At 44.1% G+C, this 22,851-nt stretch overlaps 1 protein-coding gene across 2 annotated transcripts in view; it reads left to right on the forward strand.

The window, feature by feature from the left end:
* The window catches only part of LOC143962226 (NACHT, LRR and PYD domains-containing protein 3-like), a 102,146-nt gene extending 79,473 nt beyond the window's left edge, over positions 1-22,673 (forward strand). Inside the window, exons 7-9 of one of the 2 annotated variants that reach the window (XM_077471557.1) lie at positions 6,377-6,553; positions 7,875-7,957; positions 21,742-22,673. In XM_077471557.1, coding sequence (XP_077327683.1) covers positions 6,377-6,553; positions 7,875-7,923 — 226 coding nt within the window. In that variant the 3' untranslated portion in view covers positions 7,924-7,957; positions 21,742-22,673. Of the gene's footprint in view, positions 1-6,376; positions 6,554-7,874; positions 7,958-11,267; positions 11,286-21,741 lie in introns of those variants that run through there. The other variant, XM_077471558.1, reaches the window with a different exon arrangement.
* Positions 22,674-22,851: the final 178 nt, after the last annotated feature.

Genomic DNA, 22,851 nt, shown 5'->3' on the forward strand with positions numbered 1-22,851 from the left:
TTATACTGCCACCACCAAAATTGCCCCATCAAAAATTCCCCATCATACTGCCGCCATCCATCAAAACTCCCCAATCCAAATACCCAATCAAAATTGCCCCATAATACTGCCCCATCAAAATTGCCCCATCATATTATCCCCATCAAAACTGCCCTATCAAATTTCCCCATGAAATTGCCCCATCAAAAATGCCCCATTATACTCCCACCATCAAATTGCCCCTAAGAAAATTGTCCCATCATATTGCCCCATCAAAATTGCCCCATTCTATTGCCACCATCAAAACTGCCCCACCATACTGCCACCATAAAAATTCCCCCATCATATTGCCCCAACATACTGCCATCAAAATTGCCCCATTATAGTGCCACCATCAAAACTGCCTCATCCTATTGCCCCATCATACTGCCACAATCAAAATTGTCCCATGAAATGGCACCATTATACTGCCACCATCAAATTGCCCCATCAAAAATTGCCCCTATCAAAATTGTTCCATCATATTGCCCCATCAAAACTGCCCCATCCCATTTCCACCATCAAAATTGCCCCATCATATTGCCACCACCAAAATTGCCCCATCACAATTGCTCCAGTATACTGCACCATCAAATTGCCCTTTAAAAATTGCCCCACCAAAATTTCCCCTTCCTGTTACATCCATCAAAATTGCCCCACACATTGCCCCCATCAAAATTGCCCCATTATACTGCCACCACCAAAATTGCCCCATCAAAACTGCCTCATCCTATTGCTCCATCAAATTGCCCCCATCAAAATTGTCCCATCATTCTGAACCATCAAAATTCCCCATCATATTACCCCATCAAAATTGCCCCAACATACTGCCTCCATCAAAATTGCCGCAATCAAAACTGCCTCATCCTATTGCCCCATCTCCCCATCAAAATTTTCCCATCATATTTCCCTTATCAAAATTGCCACATCATATTGCCCCATAAAAGTTGCCCCATTATACTGCCACCACCAAAATTGCCCCGTCAACACTGCCTCATCCTATTGCTCCATCAAATTGCCCCTATGAAAATTGTCCCTTCATATTGTCCCATCAAAACTTCCCCATCCTATTGCCACCATCAAAACTGCCCCATCCTATTGCCACCATCAAAACTGCCCCATCATACTGCCGCCATCAAAATTGCCCCATCATACTGCCACAATCAAAATTGCCCCATCACATTTCCCCATAAAATTGCCCCATTATACTGCCACCATCAAATTGCCCTCTATCAAAATTGTCCCATCGTATTGCCCCCATTCTATTGCCCCCATAAAAACTGCCCCATCATACTGCCACCATCAAAATTCCCCCATCATATTGCCCCATCATACTGCCACCATCAAAATTGGCCCGTTATACTGCCACTATCAAAGTTGCCACAATCAAAACTGCCTCATCCTATTGCCCCATCAAATTGCCCCCTTAAAATTGCCCCATCGTACTGCCACAATCAAAATTGCCCCATCAAATGTGCCACATCAAATTTGCCCATGAAATTGCCCTATCAAAATTGCTCCATTGTACTGCCACCATCAAATTGCCCCCTTCAAAACTGCCCAATAAAAATTGCCCCACCCTATCTCCCCATCAAAATTTTCCCATCATATTTCCCTCATCAAAATTGCCACATCATATTGCCCCATAAAAGTTGCCCCATTATACTGCCACCACCAAAATTGCCCCGTCAACACTGCCTCATCCTATTGCTCCATCAAATTGCCCCTATGAAAATTGTCCCTTCATATTGTCCCATCAAAACTGCCCCATCCTATTGCCACCATCAAAACTGCCCCATCCTATTGCCACCATCAAAACTGCCCCATCATACTGCCGCCATCAAAATTGCCCCATCATACTGCCACAATCAAAATTGCCCCATCACATTTCCCCATAAAATTGCCCCATTATACTGCCACCATCAAATTGCCCTCTATCAAAATTGTCCCATCGTATTGCCCCCATTCTATTGCCCCCATAAAAACTGCCCCATCATACTGCCACCATCAAAATTCCCCCATCATATTGCCCCATCATACTGCCACCATCAAAATTGGCCCGTTATACTGCCACTATCAAAGTTGCCACAATCAAAACTGCCTCATCCTATTGCCCCATCAAATTGCCCCCTTAAAATTGCCCCATCGTACTGCCACAATCAAAATTGCCCCATCAAATGTGCCACATCAAATTTTCCCATGAAATTGCCCTATCAAAATTGCTCCATTGTACTGCCACCATCAAATTGCCCCCATCAAAATTGCCCCTATCAAAATTGTCCCATCATATTGCCCCATCAAAACTGCCACATCCTATTGCCACCATCAAAATTGCCCCACCATATTGCCCCCATAAAAACTGCCCCATCGTACTGCTATCATCAAAATTGCCCCATCCTATTGCTCCCATTAAAACTGCCCCATCATACTGCCACCACCAAAATTTCCCCATTATACTGCCCCATCACAATTGCCCCAGTATACTGCCCCCATCAAAACTGCCCCATCAAATTGCCTCCATAAAAATTGCCCACACTATTGCCCCATCAAAATTTCCCCATCCTGTTACCCCATCAAAATTGCCCCATCATACTGCCACCATCAAAATTGCCCCATTATACTACCACCATCAAAATTGCCGCAATCAAATCTGCCTCATCCTGTTGCCCCATCATACTGCCACAATCAAAATTGCCCCATCAAATTTCCCCCATCAAAATTGCCCCATCACATTTCCTCATGAAATTGCCCCAATCAAAATTGCCCCACAAAAACTTCCCAATCATACTGCCACCATCAAAATTGCCCCATTCTATTGTCCCATCAAAATTGCCCCATTATACTGCCCCAACAAAATGTCCCATTATATTGCCACAATCAAAATTGCACCATCCTATTGCCCCCACCAAAATTGCCCCATTATACTGCCACCATCAAAATTGCTCCATATAAACTGCTCCATCAAATTGCCCCATCAAAATGACCTCATAAAAACTGCCCCATAATACTGCCACCATCAAAATTGCCCCTTCCTATTTTCCCCATAAAAAGTGCTACCATCAAATCTGCCCCATCAAATTGCCTGATGAGGCTACACTGATTAGCACTGATATTGCGGCACTGGTGGGCACTGATGGGTGGCAGTGATGGCCACTGATCAGCACTGCTAGGCATCACTGGTGGGCGCTGATTGGTGGGCACTGTGGGCACATATGAGGTGCCTTTCCCTCTCTCTGCTCAGAATGATATCCCTTCAACAGAAGTCGGTGATCGGCTTTTTTCCCCTCATGCTGCGTGAGAAGAAAAAAGAAATGATTACCGGTCCTCTAAAATAAATAAAAAAGAGTCCTGCGCAAATAATACCACAAAAAATGAATAATATATATAAATGTGAAAAAACAAGAGTCAATGAAAATATTTCAAAATAGACACACCAATAGTGTAAGTGTGTAGTGAAAACACTGGAGAAAGAACAGGACCAAATGTTCCAAAAAAATCAGGCTCCCAGAACTCTCACCTCAGAGATGGAATAATAAGGCAAAAGAAATAATTCCAATGGACTTCTCCTTCACTTCTCTGTGCACAATCACCAAATGGTATAAACTTCTACCACTAGAGGGCCGATTCAATCTCTTATGAGTAATACTGCAGCATATGTATCCTTGTGGTATGAAACTTAAAGAAAACACAGAGGGGAGGGGGGAAGGGAGAGAGAAAGGGGACTCCAATAGTGTAGTGGTTTCCAAAACTGAATAAATTTATTTAAGAGAAAGCAATGGACTCTCACATTTAAAAAGAAAGTATCAAACAGAAAGAGATCTGGCGTGTACAGCCAGTCTTACGCTTGTTCCGGTCTTCCTACGGCCAAGCGTAAGACTCGCTGTACACGCCAGATCTCTTTCTGTTTGATACTTTCTTTTTAAATGTGCTTTCTCTTAAAAAAAAATTATTCAGTTTTGGAAACCACTACACTATTGGAGTCCCCTTTCTCTCTCCCTTCCCCCCTCCCCTCTGTGTTTTCTTTAAGTTTCATACCACAAGGATACATATGCTGCAGTATTACTCATAAGAGGTTGAATCGGCCCTCTAGTGGTAGAAGTTTATACCATTTGGTGATTGTGCACAGAGAAGTGAAGGAGAAGTTCATTGGAATCATTTTCTTTTGCCTTATTATTCCATCTCTGAGGTGAGAGTTCTGGGAGCCTGATTTTTTGGAACATTTGGTCCTGTTCTTTCTCCAGTGTTTTCACTACACACTTACACTATTGGTGTGTCTATTTTGAAATATTTTCATTGACTCTTGTTTTTTCACATTTATATATATTATTCATTTTTTTGTGGTATTATTTGCGCAGGGCTCTTTTTTATTTATTTTAGTGATAGTTTGTGTTTACTATTTTGTCCCGCTGCATTTTTGTTTGATTTAGCAGCACTTGCACTTTTTTATTCCACAGGTTGTTTCATTATATTTCGTTATATATTCTATTTTGTCACACATTGATCTATTTTATGTTTAGCACATAGTGGCGCGAGGGTCCATTTTACACATATTACCGGTACTCTATTTACATCACATGATCAGCTGTGATTGGCTGACAGGTGATCACGTGGTAAAGGGCCGGGATCGACCCCTTACTCCAATCTGTGATCACCCAAGTCTCATTGATTTGGGTGATCACAGCGCATGCCGCGCGCTCCCTGCAGGGGGTGTGGCCAGCTTGTAAAGGGAGGACATCTATTGATACCCTCCCAGCAAAGCAGATCGGCACCGTACACATCATTCACCTATAGAGAAGATCTGAGGGGCGAAAACATTTGTATGTTACCAACAACATGGAATGTATAGAGATCTGTGTCCAAATATCACCAGAATCAGAGCATGACACCTTGTAATGTCCTTCACCCTAAGGGCCCTTCACACATGTGGGCCGTATGTCCGTATTTCATCCATCCGTTTGTGGATGAAATACGGACATACATGCATCCCTATGGGGGATGTTCATCCGCAGACACCCGCTATTGTCCGCCTCCGCAATTGTCCGATTCTGCAGACGGAGGAAAATCCTATTTTTCTATCCGTCTGCAGAGCGGATCTGATGAACACAGACAGACGGTCCGTCCTCATCCAATCCCCATAGAGGAGAGCGGAGAGCTGACAGGGCAGTCCCTGCACAGAGTGACCGCCCTGTCCACCGCCGGCTCAGCGGGGACAATGGAGCGATCCCTACTGAGCAAGCGGATCATTACTGATCCGTCCCCTGTAAAAGGGGCCTAAGAGATACCAAAGTACCAGTGCTGTGATTGGCTGGTGATACCACAACCCCAGTGCTGTGAATACATATTACAAACTAATACATTGCTAATGGAAATGATGAATGTAATAAAACAATAACTAGTTACAAGTAATTGATGCCACAACTCCAGTGCTGTAAAATGAATGTATCTAGTTGGATATATAAGAGGAAAGTCTATATATCTGTGATCAATCTTCCTCAATGATGGCGCCCCCTCCAGTGTGTCACTACAACATGAAGTGTGTTCAGAGTCCTCCACCTCCGTGCTGATGAAATGCCCCCTCAGGTATTGGCCCCATATACAATATAGGTGTCATGTGCTTGTCCCCCCTCTGGGGGGCTCAATGGGCCCGGGGGACTTCCCACAAGATCAGCTGTCACAAGTGTGGGGTCCCTTATAGGGATCTGGTCCCTCCTGATTGGCTGGATATAGAACTCCAAATAAAATAAAAATGCCACCATTAGTGAAGCACGTCCTTCAAAACAATTGTCTCTTTATTTACAATAAATGCACTGACAACCAATAATATGTCAGCATATCCAGCAACCAATTGGGCAGTAAATAATATCACTCACCAGCGCCACTTCCTGTTTCAGGTCCAGGCAGGAAATTACATCACCTGGCTCCATCCGAGGGCCGACTGTCCAATGATTGATTGATCTGCTGACATATTATCATCACTTGTCAGTGTGTTTAGCGATCCTCATGGATTTTGCTGCACAGAGACGCATGTGAAGTAGAAATCCCATTATTTCCTATGTGGTCGGTTCCCATCGATGTGCCGCAGTTTAGTGTGAAAGGGAATCTATATGGAGCCATTCACAGCTCCAATGTGTGCGTTACCACGTCACTACAATGTACCCGCAACAGTGTAACCCCACACTAAGACTTTTCAGGTGGGTGACAACTTACCTCCATTTCACAGGGAGGTCCCACCAATATTCCATCCAAATGTCCCAACATTTCATTCTCTAAGACCCCGCCCACTGATTATTCATTGGATGTGTCTACTTCTGCCCCTCCCTGGAAGAACATTTCACCTCTTTCCTGCTTCTCCCTCCAGTGTCTATAAATGTAAAGGGACATTATGGAGCTGTGATGATCTTTGCTCCGTTATCTCCACAAACCGAACTCTGACCGATCTGTATATAACATTGGAGGATGATGAGAAGATGTCGGAGTCAGAAGTGAGACGACGTTGTGAGGTCCTCCGGAATGCCGGCTTCTCTGTGTATAGAGGGTAAGATCTGTTATATTGGAGGTAACACACATACTAAGTCTTAGAATGTGAATAGTAAAATGTAGACAACATTGGATGGAGATGAGATGATGGGGGTGAGATGATGGGGGTGAGATGATGAAGGTGAGATGATGGGGATGAGATGATGGGGGTGAGATGATGGGGATGAGATGATGGGGATGAGATGATGGGGGTGAGATGATGGGGGTGAGATGATGGGGATGAGATGATGGGGGTGAGATGATGGGGGTGAGATGATGGGGGTGAGATGATGGAGGTGAGATGATGGGGGTGAGATGTTGGAGATGAGATGATGGGGGTGAGATGATGGAGGTGAGATGATGGGGGTGAGATGATGGAGATGAGATGATGGAGGTGAGAGGATGGAGATGAGATGATGGAGGTGAGAGGATGGAGGTGAGATGATGGAGGTGAGATGATGGAGGTGAGATGATGGAGGTGAGATGATGGGGGTGAAATGATGGATATGAGATGATGGAGATGAGATGATGGGGGTGAGATGATGGAGATGAGATGATGGAGATGAGATGATGGAGGTGAGATGATGGAGGTGAGATGATGGGGGTGAGATGATGGAGGTGAGATGATGGGGGTGAGATGATGGAGGTGAGATGATGGAGGTGAGATGATGGGGGTGAGATGATGGAGGTGAGATGATGGAGGTGAGATGATGGAGATGAGATGATGGGGTGAGATGATGGAGGTGAGATGATGGAGATGAATGATGGAGGTGGGACGTTGTTGGAAGGTCTTCTGACACCCGGGCTGCTCTGTAATGAAGATGGAAGGACGGGTGACAAACATTCTATACAATTTCTGTAGAGCCCATTGGAGGTCTCTGTAGTTATACAGATAATGAGAGAGATGATTGAGATTTCCTGTGCCAGTCACAGATTTCCCAGATGATGGAGAATTTATTCCTCATCCCAAGTTTTATCATTACAGATGGGGGATGGGAGAATCAGATCCACCAATAATAATCTTAGTCAGGTCCTACAATCTTCCACAAGGTTTTACCTTTACAGAAAAATACCCCCCATCCCCCGAGGTCCATCCAATGTGTCAGTATAACTGAGCCAATCAGATGTGTGTTCTCAGCCTGTACACATGACAGCCCAGCACACCCGGCATACAGTCTGCTATCCCAATGGTTGGATGGAGATGAGTGTGTGGCCCCTGCCATGGTGAGGGCCCCTCTCTTTTCCATCATTTCTTACAGAGCTCAGTATGAGCCCCTCCCCCTTCCATCATCACAGCAACATTTCCTCCTCTAACACTCTCATTTTATTCTTCTATGAAGGGGTGTAGGAGGAAGAGGCTGGAGTGTATCTATAAAGAGAAGAAGATAAGAAGATGGTGTGTGGGAGCCCCTCCCCCTCTCAGGTAATACACGGATCCGGATATGAAGAGAATGTCCGGAATGGATGATATCAGAGTAAAGTCACATCAACTCTCAGCTTTTATTTTCTCTTTCTGATCCTTAAATATAGAATTCCAGTAAGGCCGCGTACACACGCGCGGACTGTTTGCCCAACCTTGTTCGTCAAACAGTTTGGGCAAACAGTCCGCTCAAAATTTGCATGAGCGGACTTGCCCACACACGAGCGGACTGTTTCAACGAACTGTTTGCCAAACAGTCCGCTCAACTTTTGAAATGAACGGACTCGCCCACGTAAGGCGGAGGCAAGTCCGCCCATTTCGAGCGCGTGTACAGGTAGGCGGGGCCCGCGAAGGAAACGTCGCGGGCTCCGCCGCCTGGAATGGGCTTAAAGGGGAACCCCAACGCCGAAAAAAATCGGCGTGGGGGTTCCCCCCAAGTCCACACCAGACCCTTGTCCGAGCACGCTACCCGGCCGGCCAGGAAAGGGGGGCGAGCGAGCGCGCCCCCCCTCCTGAGCCGTACCAGGCCGCGTGCCCTCAACATGGGGGGTGCCTTGGGGAAGGGGGGGCCGCGCGGCCCCCCCACCCCAAAGCACCTTGTCCCCATGTTGATGAGGACAAGGGCCTCTTCCCGACAACCCTGGCCGTTGGTTGTCGGGGTCTGCGGGCGGGGGGCTTATCGGAATCCGGGAGCCCCCTTTAATAAGGGGGCCCCCGGATACCGGCCCCCCACCCTATGTGAATGAGTATGGGGTACAATGTACCCCTACCCATTCACCTGTGAAATAAAGTACAAAAAAAAACACAACACATGGAAAAAGTATTTTATTGCACAGCTCCGGGGTCTTCCGTCTTCGGGGGTCTTCTCGCCGGACTCCTCCGCTATGTGTGTGTAGCTCTTTTGCTAGCGGAGGAGTCCGGCTTTCTTCCTCCCCGCCGCCGGCCTCTTCTCCCGACTTCGGGGGTCTTGTCCCCCTCTTCGGTTCTTCTGCCGGGCCACCGCGCCTGGTCCGGTCTTCTGTCGCCGTCTTCCGTTCTTCTGTCGCCGCCTTCGGTTCTTCTGCCGGGCCACCGCACCTTCTTGTAGCTCTTTTACAGGCGGTGGCCCGGTCTTCTGTCGCCGCTGTCGTCGTCGCCGCCACCGCCTTCCGTTCTTGTTCTTCTTCTTGTTCTTCTTCTTGTTCTTCTCCTGGAGATGTTGACTCGACGATCTCTCCGGCCGGAATGCCAGAGCCGCGCTGTGCGGTCACTTATATAGTGACAATGGGGCGGTGTCACATGGTATATGTCACATGGGTTGGTCACATGGTGACCCCGCCCCCTTACGATGTCATAGTCCCCATGTGACATCAACCCATGTGACCAACCCATGTGACATATACCATGTGACACCGCCCCATTGTCACTATATAAGTGGCAGCGGAGCGTGTCCCTGGCATTCCGGCCGGAGAGCTCGTCGAGTCAACATCTCCAGGAGAAGAAAAAGAACAAGAAGAAGAACAAGAACGGAAGGCGGCGGCGGCGGCGACGACGACAGCGGCGACAGAAGACCGGGCCACCGCCTGTAAAAGAGCTACAAGAAGGCGCGGTGGCCCGGCAGAAGAACCGAAGGCGGCGACAGAAGAACGGAAGACGGCGACAGAAGACCGGGCCACCGCCTGTAAAAGAGCTACAAGAAGGCGCGGTGGCCCGGCAGAAGAACCGAAGGCGGCGACAGAAGAACGGAAGACGGCGACAGAAGACCGGGCCACCGGACCAGGCGCGGTGGCCCGGCAGAAGAACCGAAGAGGGGGACAAGACCCCCGAAGTCGGGAGAAGAGGCCGGCGGCGGGGAGGAAGAAAGCCGGACTCCTCCGCTAGCAAAAGAGCTACACACACATAGCGGAGGAGTCCGGCGAGAAGACCCCCGAAGACGGAAGACCCCGGAGCTGTGCAATAAAATACTTTTTCCATGTGTTGTGTTTTTTTTTGTACTTTATTTCACAGGTGAATGGGTAGGGGTACATTGTACCCCATACTCATTTACATAGGGTGGGGGGCCGGTATCCGGGGCCCCCTTCTTAAAGGGGGCTCCCGGATTCCGATAAGCCCCCCGCCCGCAGACCCCGACAACCAGCGGCCAGGGTTGTCGGGAAGAGGCCCTTGTCCTCATCAACATGGGGACAAGGTGCTTTGGGGTGGGGGGGCCGCGCGGCCCCCCCTTCCCCAAGGCACCCCCCATGTTGAGGGCACGCGGCCTGGTACGGCTCGGGAGGGGGGGCGCGCTCGCCCCCCTTTCCTGGCCGGCCGGGTAGCGTGCTCGGACAAGGGTCTGGTGTGGACTTGGGGGGAACCCCCACGCCGATTTTTTTCGGCGTTGGGGTTCCCCTTTAAGCCCATTCCAGGCGGCGGAGCCCGCGACGTCTCCTTCGCGGGCCCCGCCTACCTGTACACGCGCTCGAAATGGGCGGACTTTCCGAGCGGGAACAGTCCGCTCATTTCGAAAGTACAGCGGACAGGCCCACACACGGGCGGACTGTTCGCTCAAACACAGTTTCAGCGGACAGTTTTTCGGAATTTCCGAAAGACTTTGTCCGTCCAACTGTCCGCTGAAACTGTCCGCTGAAAGCCCACACACGAGCGGACTGTCCGCCCAAACACTGTTCAGCAGACAAGGTTGGGCGAACAGTCCGCCCGTGTGTACGCGGCCTAATAGTAATCTTTCTCTTCTTTTCCTCTTCTAAATGGCATCATTTCTGCTCAGTATTGCCCACTTCCTGTGTTGTTGTGTGACCGGTGCCCCCTTCACACCACTGATCTGATAGGGGCACCCGCGCATGCGCGCTCCCATCTATTGTACTACAAGCCTGCGGTGACACACTGGCTGCACCGCCCATCACATCACTGCTACAGCTCCGCCTCCATTGTCATCTGATTGGTGCCTCTGCCCCGCCTTCTCTCTATGAGTGACAGTGACCCCCACACTTTCACAGCTGAGATGAGCACTGATAAGCAGCACTGATGGGCACTGATATGTGGCACTGATGGGCACTAATAGGCAGCACTGGTGGGCACAGACGGGTGGCATGGATGGGCAGCACTGATGGGGGACATTGATGGGCATTGATCGACAGCAGTGATGGGCATTCATGGGCAGCACTGATAGGTGGCACTGATTGCCAGCACTGACTAGCATGGCTAATGGGCACTGATTGGTGGCACTTGTGGGCAGTTATGGGCACTGATTGCTGCCGCCTGGTGGGCACTGATAGCTGACATTGGTGGGCAATGGTTGGCACTTATATGTGACACTTTTTTTCTTTATTATAATCAGTGCCCTGATTACATTCCTCGATGTCCCGCTGATCGGCTCTCCTCTCCTCACTCTCTGTCAGTGACACGTTGCCGTGGTAATTGCTGCGCGCCAGAGAGCGGCCGTTGTGGGACGCCGCCATATGACATCATCCCAGAACAAGAGCTGCACCGCCCCGCCACCATCTGATGGAGGGCAGGTGACAAGCGGCTAAATTGAGGATTGACGCTCACAGAAATGTAAGAAAAAAAAAATTCTAAATAAAAAAGGGGAAAACCGATGTCACATTCAGAAAAAACTGCAACTGACAATTTAAAAAAAGGGGATAAAAAAAAAAAAAAAACACACAGCAACCAAGAAAAAGGATATACAGCACGTCACTACACCTACACACTACACTATACTAATAGTATACTAACACTCTACACACACACACTACACTATACTCACACACTATACTAATAGTATACTAACACTCTACACACACTACACTATACTCACACACTATACTAATAGTATACTAACACTCTACACACACACACTACACTGACAGTATACTAACACTCTACACACACACACACACACACTACACTATACTCACACAGTATACTAACAGTATACTAATATTCTACACACACACTACACTATACTCACACACTATACTAATAGTATACTAACACTCTACACACACACACACACACACACTATACTAACAGTATACTAATATTCTACACACACACTACACTATGCTCACACACTATACTAATAGTATACTAACACTCTACACACACTACACTATACTGACAGTATACTAACACTCTACACTATACTCACACAGTATACTAACACTCCACACACACACACACACACTACACTCACACAGTATAATAATATTCTACACACACACTACACTATACTCACACAGTATACTAATATTCTACACACACACTACACTATGCTCACACACTATACTAACACGCTACACACACACTAAACTATACTAATAGTATACTAACACTCTACACACACTACACTATACTCACACACTATACTAATAGTATACTAACACTCTACACACACTACACTATACTAATAGTATACTAACACTCTACACACACACTACACTATACTCACACAGTATACTAATATTCTACACACACACTACACTATACTCACACAGTATACTAACAGTATACTAATATTCTACACACACACTACACTATACTCACACAGTATACTAACAGTATACTAATATTCTACACACACACTACACTATACTCACACAGTATACTAACAGTATACTAATATTCTACACACACACTACACTATACTCACACACTATACTAACAGTATACTAATATTCTACACACACACTACACTATATTCACACACTATACTAACACTCTACACACACACACTACACTATACTCACACACTATACTAATAGTATACCAACACTCTACACACACTACACTATACTAATAGTATACTAACACTCTACACACACACACTACACTATACTCAAACACTATACTAATAGTATACTAACACTCTACACACACTACACTATACTGACAGTATACTAACACTCTACACTATACTCACACAGTATACTAACACTCTACACACACACACACACTACACTATACTCACACAGTATACTAATATTCTACACACACACTACACTATACTCACACAGTATACTAACAGTATACTAATATTCTACTCACACACGCACACACACTACACTATGCTCAAACACTATACTAACACTCTACACACACAATACACTATACTCACACACTATACTAATAGTATACTAACACTCTACACACACTACACTATACTCACACACTATACTTATAGTATACTAACACTCTACACACACACTACACTATACTGACAGTATACTAACACTCTACACACGCACTACACTATACTCACACAGTATACTAACAGTATACTAATATTCTACACACACACTACACTATACTCACACAGTATACTAACAGTATACTAATATTCTACACACACACTACACTATACTCACACACTATACTAACAGTATACTAATATTCTACACACACACTACACTATGCTCACACACTATACTAACACACTACACACAAACTACACTATACCCACACACTATACTAATAGTATACTAACACGCTACACACACACTACACTATACTCACACAGTATACTAACACTCTACACACACACTACACTATACTCACACAGTATACTAATATTCTACACACACACACACACACACTACACTATACTCACACAGTATACTAATATTCTACACACACACTACACTATACTCACACACTATACTAACGGTATACTAATATTCTACACACACACTACACTATACTCACACAGTATACTAACAGTATACTAATATTCTACACACACACACACACTACACTATACTCACACACTATACTAACAGTATACTAATATTCTACACACACACTACACTATACTCACACACTATACTAACACTCTACACACACACTACACTATACTAACACTCTACACACACACTACACTATACTCACACACTATACTAATAGTATACTAACACTCTACACACACACTACACTATACTGACAGTATACTAACACTCTACACACACACTACACTATACTCACACAGTATACTAACAGTATACTAATATTCTACACACACACACACACTACACTATGCTCACACACTATACTAATAGTATACTAACACTCTACACACACACACTACACTATACTCACACACTATACTACAGTGGTGTGAAAAAGTGTTTGCCCCCTTCCTCATTTCCTGTTCCTTTGCATGTTTGTCACACTTAAGTGTTTCGGAACATCAAACCAATTTAAACAATAGTCAAGGACAACACAAGTAAACACAAAATGCAATTTGTAAATTAAGGTGTTTATTATTAAAGGTGAAAAAAAATCCAAACCATCATGGCCCTGTGTGAAAAAGTGATTGCCCCCCTTGTTAAAACATACTATAACTGTGGTTGTCCACACCTGAGTTCAATTTCTCTAGCCACACCCAGGCCTGATTATTGCCACACCTGTTCACAATCAAGGCATCACTTAAATAGGAGCTGCTTGACAAAGTAAGGTCCACCAGAAGATCCTTAAAAGCTACACATCATGCCGAGACCCAAAGAAATTCAGGAACAATTGAGAAAGAAAGTAATTGAGATCTATCAGTCTGGAAAGGGTTATAAAGCCATTTCCAAAGCTTTGGGAATCCAGCGAACCACAGTGAGAGCCATTATCCACAAATGGCGAAGACATGGAACAGTGGTGAACCTTCCCAGGAGTGGCCGGCCGCCCAAAATTACCCCAAGAGCGCAGCGACGTCTCATCCAAGAGGTCACAAAAGACCCCACAACAACGTCCAAGGAACTGCAGGCCTCACTTGCCTCAGTTAAGGTCAGCGTTCATGCCTCCACCATCAGGAAAAGACTGGGCAAAAATGGCCTGCATGGCAGAGTTCCAAAGAGAAAACCACTGCTGAGCAAAAAGAACATCAAAGCTCGTCTCAATTTCTCCACAACACATCTTGATGATCCCCAAGACTTTTGGGACAACATTCTGTGGACTGATGAGACAAAAGTGGAACTCTTTGGAAGGTGTGTGTCCAAGTATATCTGGCGTAGAAGGAACACTGCATTTCATAAAAAGAACATTATACCAACAGTAAAATATGGTGGTGGTAGTGTGATGGTCTGGGGCTGTTTTGCTGCTTCAGGACCTGGAAGACTTGCCGTGATAAAAGGAACTATGAATTCTGCTGTCTACCAAGAGATCCTGAAGGAGAATGTCCGACCATCTGTTTGTGTACTCAAGCTGAAACGAACTTGGGTTCTGCAGCAGGACAATGATCCTAAACACACCAGCAAGTCCACCACCGAATGGCTGAAGAAAAACAAAATGAAGACTTTGGAGTGGCCTAGCCAAAGTCCTGACCTGAATCCTATTGAGATGTTGTGGTATGACCTTAAAAAGGCCGTTCATGCTCGAAAACCCTCTAATGTAACTGAATTAGGACAATTCTGCAAAGATGAGTGGGCCAAAATTCCTCCAGGACGCTGTAAAAGCCTCATTGCACGTTATCGCAAACGCTTGGTTGCAGTTGTTGCTGCTAAGGGTGGCCCAACCAGTTATTAGGTTTAGGGGGCAATCACTTTTTCACACAGGGCCATGATGGTTTGGATTTTTTTTCACCTTTAATAATAAACACCTTCATTTACAAATTGCATTTTGTGTTTACTTGTGTTGTCCTTGACTATTGTTTAAATTGGTTTGATGTTCCGAAACACTTAAGTGTGACAAACATGCAAAGGAACAGGAAATGAGGAAGGGGGCAAACACTTTTTCACACCACTGTAATAGTATACTAACACTCTACACTATACTCACACACTATACTAATAGTATACTAACACTCTACACACACACTACACTGACAGTATACTAACACTACACACACACTACACTATACTCACACAGTATACTAACACTCTACACACACACACACACACACACACACTACACTATACTCACACAGTATACTAATATTCTACACACACACTACACTATTCTCACACACTATACTAACAGTATACTAATATTCTACACACACACACACACACACACACACACACACACTACACTAACAGTATACTCATATTCTACACACACACACTACACTATACTATACTAACAGTATACTAATATTCCACACACACACTACACTATACTTACACACTACACTGGCACTACGCTATACTCACACACTATACTAACAGTATACTAATATTCTACACACACACACTACAGTAACAGTATACTAATATTCCACACACACACACACACACACACTACACTACACTATACTCACACACTATACTAATATTCTACACACACACTACACTATACTCACACTCTACACTGGCACTACACTATACCCACACACTATACTAACAGTATACTAGCACTCTACACACACACACTACATTGTACTCACACACTATACTAACACTCTACACTCACACTACACTATACTGACACAAAATACTCACACACTATACTAATAATACACTAACACTCTACACTGACACTACACTATACTAACACTCTACACACACACACTACACTCTACTAACTGTATACGAATATTCTACACACACACTACACTATACTCACACACTATACTAACAGTATACTAATATTCTACACACACACTACACTCACACACTCTACTAACACTCTACACACACACACACTACACTCTACTAACAGTATACTAATATTCTACACACACACACACACACACACACACACACACACACACACTACACTATACTAACAGTAAACTTACACTCTACACTCACACTACACTATACTGACACAAAATACTCACACACTATACTAATAATACACTAACACTCTACACTGACACTACACTATACTAACACTCTACACACATACACTACACTCACACACTATACTAACAGTATACTGATATTCTACAAACACAACACTATACTAACACTCTACACACACACACTACACTCTACTAACAGTATACTAATATTCTACACACACACTACACTATACTCACACACTATACTAACAGTATACTAATATTCTACACACACACATACACACTACACTCTACTAACAGTATACTAATATTCTACACACACACATACACACTACACTCTACTAACAGTATACTAATATTCTACACACACCCACTACACTATACTCACATACTATACTAACAGTATACTAACACTCTACACTCACACACTATACTAGCAATACACTCACACTCTACACTGACACTACACTATACTCACACTGTACACTGACACTATACTCACACTGTACACTGACACTACACTATACTCACACTGTACACTGACACTATACTATACTCACATTCTACACTGACACTACACTATACTCACACTCTACACAGACACTACACTATACTCACCTCACACTGTACACTGACACTACACTATACTTACACTGTACACTGACACTACACTATACACTGGCACTACACTATACTCACACTGTACACTGACACTACACTATACTCACATTCTACACTGACACTACACTATACTCACATTCTACACTGACACTACACTATACTCACATTCTACACTGACACTACACTATACTCACATTCTACACTGACACTACACTATACTCGCACTGTACACTGACACTACACTATACTCACATTCTACACTGACACTACACTATACTCACACTGTACACTGACACTACACTATACTCACACTGTACACTGACACTACACTATACTCACACTAATCACAGACACTACACTATACTCACACTATACACAGACACTACACTATACTCACACTGTACACTGACATTACACTATACTCACACTGTACACTGACACTACACTATACTCACATTCTACACTGACACTACACTATACTCGCACTCAGGCCCGGACTGGGACAAAAAATAGACCTCGGCATTTTAGGCTGAGCAGCCCATTTTCTTTTTATACAGATCAGGGAAGCATGACATATTTGTTATTTAAGCCCCCTCGGGCCCCCTCCTGTCACAGTGCACTGCCAATCAGATGCAGCCGAGTCATTTCATGGTCTGCAGTTGCACATATACAAGAGGAGTATATATATATATATATATATATATATATATATATATATATATATATATATATAATGTGCGGCTGTGGGAAAGCTCAGGATAGTTCAGACTAGGATCCAAACACACCTGAGCTCACCTCTTCCAAGGGGAATGCTGCAGCTGGCTTTAATGCCTCAGCATGAGACACCACATGTAATACGCACAGCAATCGCAGCACATTCCTGTGTGAATTACATGTGGTGTCTCTGGGGTGCGATTTGAGCCATGGATTTGTATGGCTAAAATCACACTGTATTCACACCAAACTGGTGCAGGACCCTTTATTGTCCACACCAGAATCAGATTACATAGGTGATCATACCCATGCGATCCGATTTGGCAAACTGTGCTGCATTTTGCAAATTGATTGCATCACATGGACGGGTTGCGATTTGGATGCAGTGCTGAAACCGCAGCAAATTTGCTGTGAATTTGCACCACATCTAGTGTGAACCCAGGAAAGAGATAACAGTTCATTTTAGGGCACATTAAAAATATATTCCCCCCAATTATATATCATATAATCCAAAAGGTGTCCTGCATTTAATATACATATATATAATTTTTTTGTTTTTTTTTGTTAACACTGCACTTCTCGCCAGCCAGTACTAAATATACCACAATTACAAACACAAAAGAAAATCATATATACACTTTAACCCTTTCATGACTAAGCCTATTTCTGACATTTGGTGTTTACAAGTTAAAATCCATATTTTTTGCTAGAAAATTACTTAGAACCCCCCAAAAAAAAAAAAAAAAAAAAAAAAATATATATATATATATATATATATATATATATATATATATATATATTTATTAGCAGAGAATCTAGAGAATAAAATTGTAATTTTTGCAATATTTTATGTCACACGGTATTTGTGCAGCGGTGTTTTAATTGCAACTTTTTGGGAAAAGGGACATTTTCATGAATTTAAAAAAAATTAAACAGTAAAGTTAGCCCAATTTTTTTGTATAATGTGAAAGATAATGTTACGCCGAGTAAATAGATACCAAACATGTCGCAATTTATAATTGCACACACTCGTGGAATGGCGAAAAACTACAGTACCTAAAAATCTCCATAGGCGAAGCTTTCATTATTTTTTTTACGGTTACCAGGTTAGAGTTACAGAGGAGGTCTAGTGCTAGAATTATTGCTCTCGTTCGGACAATCACGGCGATATCTCACATGTGTGATTTGAACACCGTTTACATATGCGGGCGCTCTAAAAAAAAGTCTTATTTATTTTGTTTATTTATTTTTTTTGAAGTTTTTTTTTTTAAAGAAGTTTTTATTAAGAATTTGTACGTGTACAATATCATAAACGAAAACAATAACATATGTATGAGTGAAAAAAGTGACAATATTATTCGGTACATATAAGAGTCGACAATCTCGAATGGCATATAGCAAGAAATTCTAACCAATACTATGATGTCATTCTTTAAGGTAAATATCTGTAGGCTTGGTCTATTCAACTAAATAGTCTACTAAAAAAAAAAAGGGGAAAGAGTATTAGATCTCGAGATCTCAGTGGAGGGATTTAGTGTCACTTCAGAAAAGTTTGATGTCATAATGTGGAAAAGGGACTAGAGTTAATTTTCACGAATACTTAAGGAATAGAACAATTTGTTGGGGAATGATACTGCAGAGAAATACAAATTAAAAATAACTAAAAACATATTCCAGAACATTGTGTGAAGTAAATGCAGTCAAAGCTGCCTTCCAATTGCACATTCGACACTAAAGTGGTATTTGAGTAGTAATTCTAAAATGGGGCAAGGTAGGGGCGGTGGAAGGATATCAATGTAAATACATTGAATGGGATAGGAGTGTTCTGTATACAGCCTGTTCCGATATTGGAGAATGGGTAAAATGCTTCCAATGGCCTATGTGGTTTGAAAATTCAAATGATTCTTGAGAATGTGAACCAAACCTGTATATAAACAGTAGTAAAAGATAAAGAGAATCTAAAAAAGGGGGGGTCTAGTTGAGTAAGGAGAGGGGTATTTTGTTTATTTTTATATTATTCAATTGTGTTTATGTAAACATCCCTTGTGACAATAATAGGTGGTGACAGGTACTCTTTACGGAGGGATCGGGGGTCTAAAAGACCTCCAATACCTCCTTGGCACTTCAAAGTATTCAGATCACCAAAAACTGTGATTCTGAATACTGTATATTTTTTCAAATCTGGCTCCATTGGCAGCCAAGTAAACAGGAAGTGACGTCACTTCCATGTTTACATTCAGCAGACTGGAAGTAAGCCATTTACGGCTTTGTGCCCATCTCTCTCTAGCCGCCGTAAGTGGCGGATCGAGGATCGGGTCTCCCGGGGGGACGGGAGGACCAGTCAGAGTGTCGGGAGGCGGCGGGAGGGGGGATAACAATTGAGCGTCATTTAGCTGCATCAGTTGTTATCCCTGGAAAACTGATCGCCCACTCTAAAAAAAACTGTACTGGAATGATGCCTGAGGCTGCGTGCATCATCCTGGTATAACCCCCAAAAGCCAAGGCCGCATATCTGCGTACACTCGGCGGGAAGGGGTTAAATCAGTGGTGGCTCAACATTTTTGGGGGCGCAAACAAACTAAAACATTCTGGAAAGACCCCCATCAATTGCAGCCTCAATGTGCCCATCAAACACTGCCACAGTACCCCAAATGCTGCCACTGTGCGCATGAAATGCTGCCACTGTGCCCCCGCCAACCGTCTGCCCGGCCCTTACCTTGTCTTGGGTGGGCAGCAGGTGATGGCGGCAGGCGGTGAGCAGTGTCCTCCATTTCTTCCTCAATCTCTTCTGTTCTCCCTTCCACTCCTCCTCTCCTGTAATTAGACACCTGTTAGGCATCCAATCACAGCACCTGTTGTTTTAGCCAATCACCCAGACCCAGTGCACCTGATTGGCTGAGAGGTGGGTCAGTGTTAGCAAGGCAAATTCCTTTATGGACGCACCACCACTGCTTTAAATTCAAGACACCTTTTGGGCCCAAGAACTGCCCCTCTCTCACACAATGTCTTACACATGGCATGGTGAGAGCGTGCTTTGGTCTGGTCAGTGGTCTCTTACAGACTGAAGAGTGATGCTGAACTACCTGAGCGCTCTCATCATGCTGTGTGTAAATGCAGGTGTAAATCATAATCAGACGGGCAGACTGGCATCACTTACTGTTTAGCAGTCTTGTCCAGGTAATTGGTGAAACCTTGCACCTGACTGCTGGCTTCATCCAATTAGGTCCTCTAGAATGCACTGCGAAGCTCACAGTGCATTGTGGGGGTGCTTAGCGGGTGAATATCCCGCCAAGCTAACCGCAAATTTGGGTGTTTGGTGAATGGGTGAGCAGGTGATGTTCGGGGGGAACTTTTGCTCGGATAGAACTGTTGGCCCATCTCTAGTGCTGATCAGTCCAGTTCCTGGATTCCGGCTTCTCCTCTCTATAAATCTGGATCACTTCCTAACAGAAAATAATAAAACCTGTCCTGGCTGTTCCAGGGATGGGAATGGGGCCGACCTTCAATATTCTGAATACAATCGTCTCCTCAATCGGCTCTGCTGCTGATATTGGGATCTGCAGATCTTCCTCAGGTCACATGATCCCAATTCTTCTGTGGATGGAAAGTAGCCAAATTACTGATATGACGAGTCCCTGTGTAACATGGAATGATATTCACATCACATTCACATATATATGTATTGATGACACATTTCATGGAATGTATACAATATAATATCTCGGTGTAATTGTACAATTATCTCTTGTAGATGGCCACAGATTTTTCTGGTGATTGTGTCCTGGTGTTGGGTCTGCTGGAACTCTTCCATGTATAGAGGATCTCCTCACCGACACCTCGGACTTCTCTGCAACCCTCTAAAGGAAAGTCTTCTACTCTTCATGGATATAATGGTCGCCTCCCATTGTGAATTCCCTCTTCTCCCCTCTGTAGGATTCCGCACTTTCCAATATTATCAATACTTACTATGATGGTGATGAGGATCCGACTCGTTATTAAGACTCATTCATGGCGGGAAAAAGACATTTTCTAAAGTTTCTCATTAATAAAAGCTGACTGGAGAAATCACTAATACAGAGAAAGAGACCGCATCTTCCTCTTACTGCTGTCCTACTCCTCTCCATCCTCCATACTCCTCTCCATCCTCCTCTCCATTCTCTATACTCCTCTTCATCCTCCATACTACTCTGCATCCTCCTCTCCATCCTCCATACTCCTCTCCATCCTCCTCTCTACACTCTGCTCCACACTCCTCTCTCTCCTCTCCTTGGGTGTAATAAAGTGATGCAACTCTATCTAACATATACGGCATTCCTGGCTCCCAGTGTCTCTCTGCAATTGCTTTCTCCATGTTGCTGACATTATCTTGTATAAGAACAGAGTCCATTCAGCCGTTTCGCCTTTCACTGAGAACTTGCTGCAATTTTTATTATATCATCTAAATGGATTTATCCACCGATTGTTCTGATTACATTTCATGTCTGATATATTGTATATGAGGATCATGTATTATTCCCGGAGGATTTCATGTCATGGATCATTACCCAAAGGGACGCGATTATCCCGATTGATTATTGGGCCGCCAATATTATTACCTGGTTATTGGAAGGTGTTATTCTCTATAGATTTACCCCATTGAGGGTTTTACTCATCAATAAAGTTTTGTATATATTATTAATCATATTCTGTGATTCTGTGATTTTTTTTTTTTCAAAATTCTTATCTTGTTCTCCACAGCTGATACCCTCTCAACTCTCCCTCCCCCCCTCCTCTCCCTTCCCCTTCCTCTCACCTCTCCCTTCTCCCCTCTCCCATCCCCCTCACCTCTCCCTTTCCCCCTCTCCCATCCCCCTCACCTCTC

The sequence above is a fragment of the Lithobates pipiens genome, unplaced genomic scaffold (genome assembly GCF_037356315.1).
Source record: "Lithobates pipiens isolate NorthernLeopardFrog02 unplaced genomic scaffold, aLitPip1_a1.2 Scaffold_8, whole genome shotgun sequence".
Taxonomy (NCBI): domain Eukaryota; kingdom Metazoa; phylum Chordata; class Amphibia; order Anura; family Ranidae; genus Lithobates; species Lithobates pipiens.